Source organism: Bombina bombina, chromosome 4, assembly GCF_027579735.1.
Source record: "Bombina bombina isolate aBomBom1 chromosome 4, aBomBom1.pri, whole genome shotgun sequence".
Taxonomy (NCBI): domain Eukaryota; kingdom Metazoa; phylum Chordata; class Amphibia; order Anura; family Bombinatoridae; genus Bombina; species Bombina bombina.
In genome coordinates, this window is record NC_069502.1 from 1,165,357,329 (window position 1) to 1,165,374,621 (window position 17,293).

General features: G+C 37.5%; 1 protein-coding gene across 1 annotated transcript in view; it reads right to left on the reverse strand.

Annotated features, from left to right (window-relative positions):
* Nucleotides 1–10,474, reverse strand: part of CIAO2B (cytosolic iron-sulfur assembly component 2B) — a 45,724-nt gene extending 35,250 nt beyond the window's left edge. The window contains exons 1-2 of the mRNA XM_053712629.1: nt 10,287–10,474; nt 7,488–7,565 (exon numbers count right to left, since the gene is read on the reverse strand). Of these exons, the coding sequence (XP_053568604.1) occupies nt 7,488–7,565; nt 10,287–10,415 (207 nt within the window). The 5' untranslated portion in view covers nt 10,416–10,474. The remainder of the gene's footprint in view (nt 1–7,487; nt 7,566–10,286) is intronic.
* Nucleotides 10,475–17,293: the final 6,819 nt, after the last annotated feature.

Here is a 17,293-nt window from a genome sequence, read left to right on the forward strand (position 1 = left end):
CTGGCCCCACTTTTCCATCATGCCCCCACAAACTTGCCTTCGCTTGTACTGCCACATGCTCCTCTAATCGGTGTTTAGACCCTTGGCGTGTTGGGCTTCCATCCGCTCTCCCAGGATAGCTAGGAGTGCGCAGTAAGTGTTGGAACTCTGGAGCCGCCCCACTTGTGCCTTCGCCATCGGCAGTGTATAAGCACTCCTCTATCAAGGTCTCAGTGCTAGCCACGGGTCCGGACGCTACAGTCAGGGTATCTGTAAGCCCAAATTCATATGATTCTAAGAGTCTGCTAATGGCAGATAAGATCTGGCGAGCGCTCTCCATTATTTTTAGCACTGGGCCACGTGGACCTCGATATGGCTGTTGTCTATGAGGGCTATATTCAGGCTGCCGGTCTCACTAGTAGATTGTTGCACTGTTAGGGAAAATCGGCACCCTCTCTAGCTTATAGCTAAGCAATTAGCCTCCAGTTTCTTGATTTTAATTAAAGTCTTAGTGCAGATTTGTAGTGAGTAGAGCCGGAGCTCTATAAGCATGCGACCATTCCTCTAGGCTGCTGGCTCCGCCCCCCCTAAACTCTCTTCTTCACCCACTGCCATCTGGACTGTGTCCCCATCACTCCACAGAGACAGCAATTGTCAAGGTTACCAACTACCTACTTACAGCAAAATCCAAAGGTCACTTCTCTCTGCTTATCCTCCTTGATCTGTCTGCAGCCTTTGATACTGCTGACCAACCTCTTTTGCTCCAAACCCTCCAATCCTTCGGTATCTGCGACACAGCTCTCTCGTGATTTTCTTCCTATCTATCTGTACCTCTAGTGTAGTCTTCTCTGGAGCATCCTCTGCCCCGTTACCACTTTCTGTTGGGGTACCTCAAGGCTCTGTCCTTGGTCCCCTTCTCTTTTCAATCTACATGTCATCATTAGGTTCCTTAATAAAGTCCCATGGGTTTCAATATCATTTGTATGCCGATGACACCCAAATGTATCTCTCTGCACCAGACCTACCTCCTCTTCCTTACTAACCTGTGTCACTAACGGTCTTCCTCATATCTCATCTTGGATGTCCTCTCACTACCTTAAGCTAAATATCTCCAAAACTGAACTCATTTCCCCCCTCCTTCCTCCTAAATCTCCTCCCCCCCCAATTTTCTAAAACTGTTGATAATAATACTTTAGATTGGAAAGTGTGTGTGGTCTTAGCATGACTACATGTCAGCTATCAGAATGGGCAAGTGTTTTTCAACAACAGTACAGATTTCCTTGAACTGGGAACTATATCTTGTTACAAAGATTGGTTTGGAGGCATCAAACTCTATGTGAGCTATTCCTCTCCTATTCACCTGTAACATTTACTTCTTGTCACTAGTAACTTAAAGGTATGCTCTGTTGACAATTTTATTTTTATAACCCCTATCTTTAAGTTGTGCTATAAGAACTTTACTTTCTCTCTCAAAGTCTGTATCGGAGCAATTCCGTTTTCTACGGATAAACTGCCCTTTGGCAATACGAAACCAGTGTGTGGTGGATGTTTACTGCGTGCATGTAGAACTGCATGAGATGTAATTGGTTTTCTGTATAAGACAGTATTGATCATTTTGGTTTGTATATTCCCAATCAGTGTGACACCTAAGTATGGTATACTTTTAGTGTGATAGAAAAAGGTAAATTTTAGATTTACTATATTGTCATTCAGATAATGTACAAATTCATGGGCTTCTTGTTCAGTGCAGGTCCAAACCAGTAGGAGATGGTCAATGTACCTCTTGTATATTTTGATACATTGACGAAAAGGATTTCTTTCTCTACAAACGAGAGACCGCTCCCACCAACCCATGAAAAGGTTGGCATACGCAAGGGCAAATTTTGCCCTCATAGCGGTCCCACGCCTCTGGAGAAAGAACTCTCCATCAAACTGATAATAATGTGTCAGAAGTAGATTAAGTACCCGCAGTAAGTAATCCTTCAGTCCACTGTCATAACTACTGTAAGTCTCAAGTGAAGATTTGACGGCATCTATACCGAAGTTATGTGGTATGGCCGAGTATAGCCCCATCACATCAACCGTTAGCCAAGAGCAATTGTCCTCCCAGATAATTTGATCAAGGGTATTTAGCAAATGTTTTGTATCCTTGATATGAGGGTAGGAGTTGGACTATGGGCTGCAGGAGGGTCTCTGCCCAGCTAGAGAGCCCTTCAAAAAGCCTGCCACTTCCACCTTAAAAATATCTCTAAAATTAGACATTTCCTTACACAAGACACAACTAAGATTTGAATCCACTCTCTCATCCCTTCCCGCCTCGACTATTGAAACTCTGTCCTCTCTGGTGTCCCTAGCTGCCGCCTAGCTCCTTTACAATCCATAATGAATGCCTCTGCCAGGCTCATCGTCCTTACACGTCGCTCTTCATCTGCTGCACACCTCTGCCAATCCCTTCACTGGCTTCCTCTTGCCTCCAGGATTAAACACAAAATCCTCACTCTGACATACAAAGCCCTTAACTGCACTGCTCCCACCTACCTTTCAGACCTTGTCTCCAGATATTCTCTCTCCCGTCCCCTTCGCTCTGCTCACAATCTCCTACTCTCCTCCACTCTTGTTACTTCCTCACATTCCCGTTGACAGGACTTCTCCAGACTGGCTCCCATCTTTTGGAACTTCCTGCCTCGCTCCACAAGATATTACCCTAGTTTTAACAGCTTCAAGCGCTCCCAAAAGACTCTTCAATTCAGGGATGCATACAACCTACACTAACCTTTCCTAACTCCATTGCTTTCCCTTTGAACCCCTTAGAATGTAAGCCTATGAGCCCAGCTGTTTGTAGATCTCCTTCATAAGAACCGACTACAACAGTGCAACTCTCTGCATGGCCCTCTACCCATTTGATACCTGTAAATGTCTTGTATACCGCCTATGCTTATAGCGCTGCGGAATCTGTTGGCGCTCTACAAATAACTGATAATAACAACCTTGGATGAGAGAAGGTAAAATAACCGTGTTTACTAATCAGCTGATTATTTCACCTGTGCTCTAGTTGAGATACCCACAAAATGTGGCCTGTTAGGGAGGCCTGAGGACAGGTTTGAAAACCAGTGATCTAGAGTCTTCCAGCTAGACTTTATGAAAAACAGGAACTGGAGAATGTTGAGACATGCTTTCCTTTAGAGTATAGCAGCACGCCCCCTTCTATATTAGTGTGTGACGACACACCCCCTCCACCAAAACAGGACATAGTACCAATAATGTGACAGTGAGTGGTAAGTCTGCAAGTGAAGCCCCCAGAGGTGGGTGAGTGCCAGAGCCGTCGTCAGCACCTGACTTGTGACAGCTCAGCACCTGACCTGAATTTGTGTCGGCGTGATTTTCCAGGATGCCCTTCATTGCTATGCCAGGGAAATGGAGAAGTACTGCCTGGAAGAAGGCAAACCTTTCAAGATTTTAATGATTAGAGACAATGCTCCAGGACATCTCCCTTTCATTGGTGACCTTCTCAGCAACATTAAAGGGAAGGTCAATTTTGACGAATTAGTGCCCGGATTTTAATAATCCTTTTAAAAACAAGGGCACTTTAATTCATCAAAATTGACATTTCAAGCGTTTTCTTCAAAAACTTTTATTAAAAACAGGGAACTAATTCGTCAAAATTTACTTTCACTTTAAAGGTGTGTTTCTCCCACGAAACACCACCACCGTAATTCAGTCAATGGATCAGGGGGTCATTTCAGCTTTCAAGGCTACTACCTGAAGAGGACCTTTGCTCATTCTATTGCACCAACTGAGGACACTGGCAAGACACTGCTGCAGTTCTTGAAGGAATTAAACATATAGCACTGCATAAAGAACCTTGCTTGGGCTGGGATGATGTGGCCACACAATGCATTAAAGAAATATGGAGAAAAAAAATACTGAAGCGGTATGCACAGGATTTTAAAGGTTTTGAAAAGGATGAGGAGGTTTCAAAGATTAACATAAATATTGTTAACATGGTAAACAGCCTGAAACTTGACAGATGATGAGAATATTGAAGAACTCCTAGAGGTGGAACCTGAGGAGCTGAGTAATGAAGAGTTGCTGATGCTAGAACAAGAGAGATAGCTGAAGAAGAGGCAAGGGAAAAGGAAACTGCATAAAGGAAAAGAACTCAAAATTATTTGCAGACCTTAACCATTTGTTGAAGAATGTTGAAGAAGAGATGGACCCAAACACTGAACGGTTTTCATTGATAGAGAGAAATGCTCATGCAGTGTTTGCTGCATATAAAGAAATATATGAAGAGAAGAAAAAGCAAACTAGGTAGACAACACTTAACATGTTTCTGGAGAAGTCAACAAAAGAGCTGGCATGGATGAAAGTAAAAGGTCCCCTTAATTACATCATGGGACCAGCAATCGACAGGACACAGCGTAAAAATACAAAAACAAAATGAATCAGAGACTAGGTCTTTACGCGTTTTGGGAGGATGCCGCATTAATCGTAGAGCCTAGTCTCTCATTTCACAACCACATATTTTAAAAAAACAGCAACCTCATCATGGACAAGACAACCCCTCTTAAAGTGTCAGGACATGTATAAATATATCATACAATTACCAACATGTATAAACATAATACACAAAAATATGAACAAAAAGATTGATAAACCATAAACCACCCACTTTGTTATTTTACACACAAGACTAGAGTCTTATATATATATATATATATACATACATACACACACTAACCCTAATCCTTCCACTTAATAATAGACTTCACTGTGCTTCTAGGCATTTATAAAGCCTTTGATATTTTCTTGTATCCATCTCCTGACTTGTGCCTGTACACAACATTATCCTGGAGATCTTTTGACAGTGACATGCCACCGATAGTTGATTGTTTGCTTCAGTTGCACTACCAGGGACTGAGATGCTCCAGGAAAGCTCTTTTCATGCTGAGCTAATCAATATGCCCACAGCTGATCCCAGTTGAAGGTCAAATGCTTTTTGTGTGCTGTTGAGAAGGTGATTAGCTACACCTGATTGAGTTTACAAGTAATTTTAGGAGGGGTTGATCCTTTTTTGCAACTCAGTGATTCTGTTTTTGAATTGTCCTTATTTTTGCCTGACATGCTGGTGTTATATCTTTCACTTGGATGTTATAAGTTGCACTGAGTAATTACAACTGGATAAATAAAAACTATGTGTCTTTATTTCAGGCTGCAAAGCAACAAAATGTGATTATTTTTCTCTTCATGCATATATACTAGGGAGTATGTAAAAATAAAGACAAATATAAATACAATAGGTGGATACATGATGAACCATGCATCCTCTGCATTTTAGCAGAAATCCGTTTCCTATAAAAAGTGTGGTTTTCACAATTCTCTGTTCTACATCACCCGAAAGCATCAAATCTAGATATGGCATATCACATTTGTCGAAGCTGTGTGTAAATCTGAAACCACCGTTATTTTTATTCAAATAATCGATAAACAGGGAAGACTGTTCCTGTGATCCTGTCCAAACAAAGATCAAATGATCAATGTATCGTTTATACATTGTGATGTAATGTATAAATGGATTTTATAACACCTCCCCAAGATGAACCTCAGCCATTACAGGACAGGACATTGTCATTATTTACATTATTTATGACAGTTCATCAGTGGAAACTATAGATACTGAAATTATTACAGTGGAACACTATGAGGAAGCGAAGGACAGTGATGATCTTGTTCCTCAGTTAAAGGGACACTGTAACCAAAATTTTTCTTTCGTGATTCAGATTGAGCATGACATTTTAAGCAACTTTCTAATTTACTCCTATTATCAAATTTTCTTCATTCTCTTGGTATCTTTATTTGAAATGCAAGAATGTAAGTTTAGATGCCGGCCCATTTTTGGTGAACAACCTGGGTTGTCCTTGCTGATTAGTGGATAAATCCATCCACCAATAAAAAAGTACTGTCCAGAGTACTGAAACCAAAAAAAAGCTTAGATGCCTTCTTTTTCAAATAATGATAGCAAGAGAACGAAGAAAAATTGACAATAGGAGTAAATTAGAAAGTTGCTTAAAATTTCATGCTCAATCTGAATCACGAAAGAAAAATTTTGGTTACAGTGTCCCTTTAAATCGTGTGTTCATAAAAGTTTAAAAAGTGAAAAAGAGTAAAGTTTACAAAGTAGCCTAAGTTAGGCTTATGTACAGTACCTACTGTACCCAACTGTAAAAAAATTGTTGCACATACAGTTGTACTGTGTATTATTGTGTGCATAACATACAGTATCTTGTACCAGCAACAGCCTACAGACTCATCAACTTTCGCTTTACAAGCTCCAATTATGGTAAGTACAGATTACATTTTACACGTTGCCCTGTACTTTGCATACTATGTATAAAGTACTTTATATAGATTGTTCACACAAACACACAACGTCCAAATCACTTTACGGCCAGTTTTGCAGAACGTATTGCGGACGTTAAGCGATGCATACCTGTACACACATACATAAACATACACACACACAAATATATATATATATATATATATATATATATATATATTTACAGTAATTGGCCAAATGGTGATAGGCTCACAAATATACACACTCTATATGGCCAGGAGTATGTGGATATCTGTATTTATATATGAGCTTGCTCGACATTCCATTTCACAACCATGTGCACTAACATGGAACTGTCCCACCTTTTGCCTCTCTTCTGGGAAGTCTTTCCACAAGATTTTGAAGCGTATCTCTCAGAATTTGTGCCCATTCAATAGGTGATTTTTACTTGCTTCAGTACTTAGCGGCTCCGCTCTGTGAGTTTGCGTTGTCTACCACTTTGTGGCAGGGCTGTTGTTGCTCCTAGACGCTTCCACTTCACAAAAATTGCACTTACGATTGCCTGAGACAGATCTAGTAGGGCAGAAATTTCAGGAATGGAGTTGTGGCATCTTATAAAAGTGCCACATTTAAAGTCACTGAGCTCATCAGTACCACCCATAGTGGTGTCAATGCTGTTCTATGGAGATTTCATGGCTATGTGCTGGATTGTATGCACCTGTTAGCAATGGGTGTGGCTGGAAAAACCTAGACACAGACATTATATATACACACAAACATCACATATGCATAATTCCACAGTATATTAAAGGAGACAGAAATTCAAGTGAGCAATACTAAACACCAGAGTAACCAAGCTATATAGCTAATCACAAGTAGTTTAAGAAATCTATATATGCATGTCTGCAGAGGCTTAGATACAAGATAATTACAGAGGTAAAAAGTATATTATTATAACCATGTTGGTTATGCAAAACCGGAGAATGGGTAATAAAGGGATTATCTATCTTTTTAAACAATAAAAAATCTGGTGTGAGTAGAATGTCCCTTTAACTTTGGAGCATTTCAGTAAAGGATGATAAAGGCAGATGAATTAAAATGTACAATTCTGCGCTGTTGTAAGCAAATTATTGATATTTCAGAAAGAGAAGTAAAAAGCAAGTTCTACCTTCACTCGAATTTCTTCCAACACATTTAATTCTTCCAAACTGAGTGGATGTTCTGGGTCATTAATCGAGCGGATAAGATGTAAAGACAAAAAGTTAAGGAAGCACACAAATAACACAAGTCAGCAAGGGAAAGTCAGTTTTTTTTTGTTTCAGCATCTGAAAGAGGATATATTAAAATATATTAAATGTCGGTTCCTATGCTACAAAAAGACGACTTTATTTATATGCTTGTGGGCGTGGCACTGTCCACCAATAAAATTATAGACGCTTCCTTACCAGCCAGTGAGCAATTATCCAATATTTTAATTTAGGTAAACGTACTTCCTGGAAGTTTAATATATAAAAAAAAAAAGTTACATAATGCCATAAAAAGTTTATGCCTAGTTGAAATAATTGTGCAATTTACTATTATATATATTTTGCCCACATGTAATTTAGTTTTTTTCACCAATTCTAGCAAGAGGATAAAGTGACATGAAAGTCAAATTAAATTTGCATTGCTTACATAAAGCTTACAATTGTTAATACCTTTTTAAATCTACAAAATTCTCTTAGTACTCTTAATGGAAAAGCATACCTAGGTGGTAATTGGTGGCTAAATACATATTCCTCTTGTCATTGGCTCACCAGATATGTACCGCTAGCTCCCAGTAGTGTATTAAAGGGATATAAAACCCCAAAGTTTTCTTTTGTGATTCAGACAGAGCATAGAATTAAAAAAAAAAAAAAAGTTTCCAATTTACTTCATTTTCCATGGTAGTCTTTGTTGAAGAGTTACCTGGATAGGTATCTGGAGCACTACATGTCAGAAAATAGTGCGCCAGACACATGCACGCTCTTGAGCTTATGTACCTGCTTTTCAAAAAAAGATAACAAGAGAATGGAGAAAGTCATAATTAAAATGTTATGCAGTATCTGATTCATGAAAGAAACATTTGGGGTTTATGTCCCTTTAAGGCCCAGGAGCTAAATTTAACATTTAAAACGACAGTCTAGTCCACTGATTTTCAAGCTTGTCCTCAGGCCTCCCCAACAGGCCAGGCATTCCGGATAACCTTGGATGAGAGCAGGTAAACTAAACATGTTTACTAATCAGCTCATTATTTCACCAGTGCCCTAGTTCAGATATCCACAAAATGTGGCCTGTTAGGGAGGCCTGAGAACGGGTTTGAAAACCAGTGGGACAGGGAATGTAATTTTAAATAAGTTTCCTATTTACTTTTATCACCAATTTTGCTTTGTTCTTTTGGTATTCTTAGTTGAAAGTTAACCCTAGGAGGTTCATATGCTAATTTCTAAGCCCTTGAAGGCCACCTCTTCATTGTTACAGTTTTTCACAACTAGAGGGTGTTAGTTCATGTGTGTCATATAGATAACATTGTGCTCACACACATGGAGTTCCTAGGAGCAAGCACTGATTGACTAAAATGCTTCTCTGTCAAAAGAACTGAAATAAGGGGGCAGTTTGCAAAGGGTTAGATACAAGGTAATCACAGAGGTAAAACATTAATATAACTGTGTTGGTTATGCAAAACTAGGGAATGGCTAATAAAGGGATTATCTATCTTTTAACCCATTAACAACCAAGGACATGCCAGGCACGTCCTACAAAAAACGGTTACTAACGATCAAGGACGTGCCTGGTTTCAAGCACTGGAAGCGATCGTGATCACTTCCAGATGCCTTCAGGGTATTGCAGTGATGCCTCAATATTGAGGCATCCTGCAATACCCTTTTTTTAGCCACTGATGCAGAGAGAGCCACTCTTTGGCACACTCTGCATCGACCAGCGATGGTGTCGATCGTTGGTGGGTGGGAGCCATAGCAGGGAGGCGGGTGGGCGGCCCATTGCTGGTACAATTCCTGTTAGGCTGGATGATGGTGCCGGAAGTGAGCGCGCGGGCGGTACTGGGACTGCTACACTACAGAAAAGTGTAAGGGATGGAGGGAGAGGGGGGAATAAATGTTGGGAAATGGATCTGAGAGGGGGGCAGCTACACTACAGAAAATTAGGTTTTTATTTTTTTTTATAAAAAAAAAGGTGTTTTTTTTTTTTTTTTTAACAAACTGGATACTGACAGACAGCTGCAAGTACCCAAGATGGCAGCAAATAGGTAGAGGAGAGAGGGTTAGAGTTTTTATGGGGGGGGGGGGGGGACAGGGAGGTTGGGGGCTAAGGGTGGATCCAAAACTGCAAAATAAATATATTAAAAAAATGCCTTTTATTTTAGTACTGGCAGACTTTCTGCCAGTACTTAAGATGGCGGTGACATTTGTGAAGTGGGGGAGGGAAGAGAGTTGTTTGAGGAGGGTCAGGGAGGGATGGGTCAGGTGGGAGGCTGATCTCTACACTAAAGATAAAGTTAACCCTACAAGCTACCTAATTAACCCCTTCACTGTACATAATACAAGTGTGGTGCGCAGTGGCATTTAATTGCCTTCTATTTACCAAAAAGCAACAGCAAAGCTATTTCTGAACAAAGGGGAACCCAGAGAAGCATTTACAACCATTTGTGTCATAATGGTCATAAGTGAGCATCTGCCCTGATCAACATGTAGCATGTTGCAGGGTTATTGCTCAGGATCCTACAAGCTTTACCCAAACCTCACTCGTAGAGTTAAACGTCACACGTTTCAAAGTTAATTTTCGGGGAAAGAGGTAAATTATTAAAGACCGTTATAAAGTTTCTTGAACTACCTATACTTTATGTGAAACTTAGTTTGAGTTTAGTGTGAGGTGCAACAGCTCCCTACAATAACCGGATAACACAACACGATACACCCGCCAGCACAAGGATATCAAAGATCTCCCGGTCATCGATAATGTCCGGCAGCTCCTCGTCCTCCTCCTGCGCGGTCACTTGCCGCTCCCCGCTACGCTGGTAGATCAGCGGGTTCGCGTTTTCTAGCTGAGTGCCACCAACCATCTCCGGATCTCACATTCAGCAACTTTCTAGAGCGGAGGCATAAAAGTGATGCACGCAAATTTTCGTTCCTAGTGATCTGATTGGTCATTTGCTCTTGGAGCAAGCAAATCAGTTTGCAATGTGCTTAGAATCTGCTACAGCTCTAACGTAAGGGCGGAAGCTGTAGGCGGCCATGTATATTACTGGCAGAGATCGGGATAGATTATTTATTGCCAACGTATATGAAATTCAGTTTGGTTAGGCAACTCGTTCCATTATAGTGCACGTTTGCAATTGTTTCTATCCCTGTCTCATAAACAGTAACATCATTATTGTAAGAAACAGCACACAGCGTGTTATAGGCTTTTATTAGGGACATCTCAGAAAAAGAAACAGTTCTATGTCCCTAAGCCGCTTTTGTTATCAGTTGCCCCCTTTCTGTCTTCAGTCATTTCTACAGAGTTAAAGGGATATAAAACGGAGTGTTTTATTGTAATAAATAAAATAAAAACCACTAAGCGGTGGGGACGAGTGTACAATATGTATTATTTATCATTTAAAATGATTTTTATGTTTCTTTTTGTTTTAACTTAATTTGTGCAGTGTCCATTGTTTCCTGTCATAGCCCTACAAGTAGGCAGGGTCTCTAAGTGAAACAAAAAAAGAAAGGGCGCCTCCTAGTGTAGCCAGTATATATAAGGATAAATAGAATGAGATATAGATTTTGTACTCACATGTAGTGAAGGCAAAGATAATGCCTAGATAAGCAGTCTGGAAACTTATCAGTGTCCCAGTTGACTGTGCATTAGAATGCTAGGGCAGCTCCTCTTAGTAGATTTCCAAAATCATCTGAAAAGTAAGAAGATATACAGAGGGCGACTCCTAGTGTGGAATTAGTAAGCAGAGTGTGAACCCACCAGCTTTACCCTTCAGAGATATACTCACAAAGTATAGAGCACACTGTAGTGCTAATGAAGCAAGCTGGGTATATTAAAAGTGGCCCAGCGCACATACCACTCCGGTGAAAGATGGTCCAATGTATTCAGAAGGTTCAGATAAAAAATTCAGGAGACTCCAGATATATATAAAAAACACTTTATATAAAAATATAACAGTGTACAATAAAAAATCAGTAGAATTCGCTACGCGTTTCTCAGAGCTACCACTCTGTTTCCTCAGGCAAGTTATACTGATCTAAAACTGAAGTCTCCTATTTATACATCCTCAAATAAATTAAAACATTGGTCACACCCAATTTACCAATTACTTATGCAAATGTTGCTATGGTGACCTTCACAATACAAACTGACTTTTCTTGATACCAGTATGTGAATATATAACTCATTGTATGCATAGATCTACTTTAACATATACAGCTAGTATCAAAACAAGTATATATCAGATATTACAATATATCTCATAAACATTTCGGAAGAAAACATATATAGTATGCACAATAGTGTTTCAGCAAAAAAACAAATACAGCACTCATATAGTTGGTTCATTAAATTTTCAGCAATCTCTCTTTATGAAAGTGAATGCACTATTTATTTCTATTTTATATGGTTAATAACTTCTTTATTTCATGAGGATTTCTTTCCTCCCCTTTGTTCATAGTAGAAAGTCTAATTTATTTATTAATTAAAAGCATTAGCTAGTTTGTTTATATCATATATAAAGCTGTCAGCTTGTGGGTGTGTGTCATTAGCCTATCTCACACTTCCATATGTGTGGGTAATGGCTAGTGGGCGTGTATCATTTATCGCCGGTCTTTAAATACAATTCCTCAACTTTCTTCCTAATATATTCTTACCCCTTTTGACATGATCTCCTACAATAAACTGTTTAAATGTTATCTGAATTGTTGTATTGTGCATATCATAAGCTGATTTTATGAAGGGCTATGTCTATTTGTTTAAAGCTCCCTCTCTGATTTCACAATGTCCAATGTGTAGGTGATAATCCGTGGGCGTGTAGCATAAACCAATCACGCGTCACTATGTGTGTGAATCCCAGCTTATAGGCGTGTGTTTTCTATCGTTAAAAAAAAAAAAAAAAAAATAAATCAACTATTGTCTATTTATTTTTTTGGGATATGAACTGCTTTGCTATTATGATATATTTATATATAACCCTATGGCTATGTTCGAGATAGCATCAGCCAATTTGTGTAGCCCTTTGGTATTACTGCTCTGTGAAAGCATATCCTATCCTCACAGTATTCGTCAATTTTTACTGAATCATAACATTCAAAATAATGCCAGTCTCGTAATCATTGCGCTTCAATCGAATAGATGCATATACTCATATATTTTTATATATTGGTAACCTGTATAATGTATATAAATAAAACTATATATATATAAAAAAATATGAATTATAGTCTTCCATTTTTTGTGTGTGCTTTCTGTGCCCTAGTGAATAAATTAATAAATTGTTCTATATGAAAAGACATGTGAAAAAACATATAGAGGAAAATTATGGTTACTATATGCTATAAATAGTGATAATTAGTGAATTCTATGTGTGACTAGTGTTAAGTACTCTAACTATATCTTATTTTATGTAAATAAATATATATAAATAGATGTGCTATTATAAAAACCTATGTGACTAGAGTAATAATATATAAATAATATAACTATAATAATATTATGTGTATGACCATGAATATATCAATTCCTATGTGACTCATATGATTAAATGTGTATAGTGTGACAATGTTAAGTGTTTATAATTAATATAATAAATACTCTATGTGTATGAATATAGACAAATTGTATGTTTATAGTATTCTAAATATACATATCTCCATTAATGTGATTAAATGTGTTTTATAGTGATATGATGCTTGAATGATTGTAAGATGGATAGTAAATACTGAATATATTTTCAAGATGAAACATTACTGGTATATTAAGATATTTACTGGGTGGTGACCTCAGGTGATCTATACTTACATTCCTTCTAAATAATATATATCAATATCAATGAGGATATGATCCATTATATACACATTAATATTAAGTGCACTACTAATGTGAGAGAACAGATATGAAGCTTGTATAACAGAACCCTTAAATTAAAAGATAGAATGAACTGAATGTTTGTACTGGATTGATCTAAAAGGCTGCTGTATCAATTACTTCATTGAGGCCTTCTGGATGTAAAGATGAAAATCTATAGATCCAGAAGGTCTCCCTTTGACGAAGTTTAATCATTCTATTTTGGGAATTACTAGCAGTCACTACCTCGAGTGGGGTTATCTTCATAAGGCATTTGTTAGTGCCATGTGATGCTGTATGATGTCTAGAAGTACTGTATTTATCTAATCCTTTCACAATGCATCTGAGATGTTCAGACCATCTCTGTCTTATCATCCTGCAGGTGCGGCCTATATAATGTAGGCCACAGATGCAGGTGATACAATAGACCACATAAGTAGAACTGCATGTTATTTTTTGTGTTAATGTAAAAGTTTCCCCTGTGTTATTTACTTTGATACTCTTTTGTCCATTGATGGTATATTTACACATACTGCATCTATTTTTGTGACATCTGAAAAAGCCTATTTTTGCACCTTGAGTGCTATCTTGTATGTTTCCTCTATTGAATGGTGCATTTGTTTCCCTTTTGCACATCACTATCTTACTAGGTGCAAGTTTTTCCTTTATTGTTGGGGCTCTCCTAAAAGTGCATATTGGTTTCTCCCCTAAAATGGATCGCAGAACAGGGTCTTTCTTTAATAGTGTCCAATGTTTAGATAAGATCTTTCTAATCTCCCTATGGTTGTCGTTATATCTCGTAATGAATGTTGATTCATATCCTGAATCAAATGTAGATTCTTTCTTCTTTTTACTAGTGAATAATTCATGCCTATTTTGGGCACGTGCCCTATGGTAACTATGTTCAATGAGAGATGCAGGGTAATGTTTTTCTTTAAAACGATCTATGAGGGTCTGGCTTTGGATATCAAATGTATTGATATCTGTACAATTTCTTCGAATTCTTCGAAACTGACTGTATGGTATGTTTATTTTCCAACTGGAGTAATGGTTACTGTGATAGTCTAGTAAATTGTTGCTATCGACTGTTTTGAAAAAAGTGCATGATTCCACCTTATCATCTATGCCCCACATTAGGGAAACATCCAAAAAATCAATTTTATCTATTTGTACGTTCCATGTGAACTTAATCCCCATATTATTCATATTTAATTCATTCTGAAAGGCTGTCAGAGAATCCAATGGACCCTTCCATAAAAAAAGCAGATCATCTATATAACGGCCATAGAAGACCAGATTTTGCTCCCAGTTAGAATCATAGATGTAAATTGATTCAAAATAACCCATGAATAGGTTTGCGAAACTGGGAGCAAATCTGGTCCCCATGGCCGTCCCTTTAATTTGTATATAAAAGTTATCTAAAAACTGAAAATAATTATGGGTCAAAATAAAATTGATGAGTTCTAATATGTAATTTTTTTGAAGGTCCGACATATATATGTCTTCACTTAGAAAATAATCTATTGATTTTAACCCTATGTTATGTGCAATATTTGAATAAAGCGAAGTGACATCACAAGAGACCCAATACAAATTTTCTTCTTTTTTGATGTTAGAAAGTTTGATTAATAGATCAGTAGTGTCTCTAATGTAGGACCTCAGTTGTGATACATATTTTTGAAGATAAAAATCAATATAAGAAGATAGATTGTCAGTGATACTATTCATTCCTGCAATGATAGGCCTACCGGGTGGGTTATTTAGTTGTTTATGTATTTTGGGTAGGTGATAATAATAAGGTATGTTCGGACTTTTGGGAATCAAATATGTTTTTTCTTTTTTATTCAAAATGCCATTTGTATGTCCAAAATTAATCAATGTTATTAACTCTTTTGAAAAGTTGTCTGTGGGATCTTTTTCTAATTTATTATAATATTCTTTGTCAAGAACTATTCTGTATGCTTCATTGATATAATCCAGGTAGTTTTGGATCACTATCCCCCCGCCTTTGTCCGCCTGGCGGATGACTATGTTCTTATCTCTAGTAAGTTCCAAAAGGGCTTTCTTTTCATTGGGCCAAATATTACTATGATTGCTGTTGCGGATGGGAAGTTTTTCCAAATCTTCTAACACTAGACTTTGAAAAATATCAAGATATGCTGTATCCTCTCCTTTTGGATTGAATGAAGATGGTGGTGCAAAATTTGTGTGAATCACTCCCTCAAAAAGTTGTTCTGATAGATCTTCAGGATCAACATATATTACTGTAGTATTCCTACATGTTGGCATGTTATCTGTGAGAATGGGGATACCTATATTTCTATTTGTTTGAAGTGATTTTTTTGCAAAATATCGTTGTAATGATAACTTTCTCGTGAATTTATTTAAATCCACATATATTTCAAACATCCTATGTGGATTTGAGGGGCAAAAACTTAAACCCTTACCCAAAATTCTTATTTGGTCATTAGTGAGAATTTTGTCGGATAGATTGAAAATACCTTTACTTAATTGCTGTAACTTTTCTTCCTGGGAGGCAATTCCCCTTCCCCTCCGTCCCCGTTTGTGTGTGTTCTTTTGGTTTTTCCTGGTTGTTGATAAGGTGTATTTTGCCCTTCCCTTCTCCATAGAGGTGCTAGGGGAATACGTTCCTCTAAAAAAGGAGGGGGATTCTGTGGTAATGGTGAATTGTGTGTCTGTAAATTATCCCTATTGTTAATGTGTTGATCTTCATATGTCCTATTATTGTTATTGGCGTTTACTCCATGGGTCCTTGGTGTTTCTGCTACATAATCCCTAGCTTGGTGTGTTCTATTATGATGTTGATTATCTCTATAATCCGATGAATGATTATCTCTATATTGATTATAAGTGGGTTTATATGTAGAATAGTGATGTGGCTGCTCTCTATAATGAGAGCTAGTGTTCTGTCTATTTTTATCTTGTTGGTCTCTTTGGTCTCTTTGATTGAAGTGTTGTCTATCATATTGTGTGTAATTTTGATCATTAAGTGGTGTGAACCTATTTGAAATGGGTATCTGATAAGGTTGTTGTTCTCTATGTTCTCTAAAATCTGTGTATGCCGTGTTAGTTTTATTATTTTTTTGTTGTTGAGACTGGGTATTAGAATAATGTCTATTTCCCATGTATTGGGGTCTATTAGAATAGTTTTGGTTTCTAAATCTATTTCTATTGTGATGTGTCACTTTAGTCCAAGTAGATTCATCTGGTTCTTTGTTCTCCTTCTTATTATAGGTATAAACTGTTCCCTTTGTATAATCCTCATCATCCCTTTCTTTTTTCTTATTTTTTTTAAAAATAATTTCATCTTGATATTCATCAGTAGCTTTGATAGTTCTCTCATTGAGTGCTGAATACTCAGAATGATCTTTAAATTGTTCAAGTGATTTTTGGATATTTTCAATTTTTGAGGCTATTTCCTCTGCTAATTTTTCTCTATGGGAAATCAAAATGTCTATTAGATTAAAGGAACAGCTGTCCAGAGCTGAATACCATTTGTTAAGTAATGTGTCATCTTCTTTAAATGAACAACTTTTCAGTAGTCTTAAACCTCTTGGTATTTGTTTTTTGTCTCTATAATATTTCAATGAGTCCAGGTCCCACCAATGTCTATGTTCAGTCTTGATTAATTCTTCCAACTGAGAAAATAATTGTTTAATAGACATTGCACCAGTGTGATCTGTACTCATAGAATTGACATTTGGTTGATATATAGATCTCTTGTTGGCCCTTTCTTTTAGAGATAACATATTCTTATCTATCTATATATATAACAAAAATATACAGTGACCTCTTAGATAGATGATCTCTTAGAAAAAAGAACAGATAGTAAAATACTAAACCCAATACATAAATATTACTTAAATATGTATA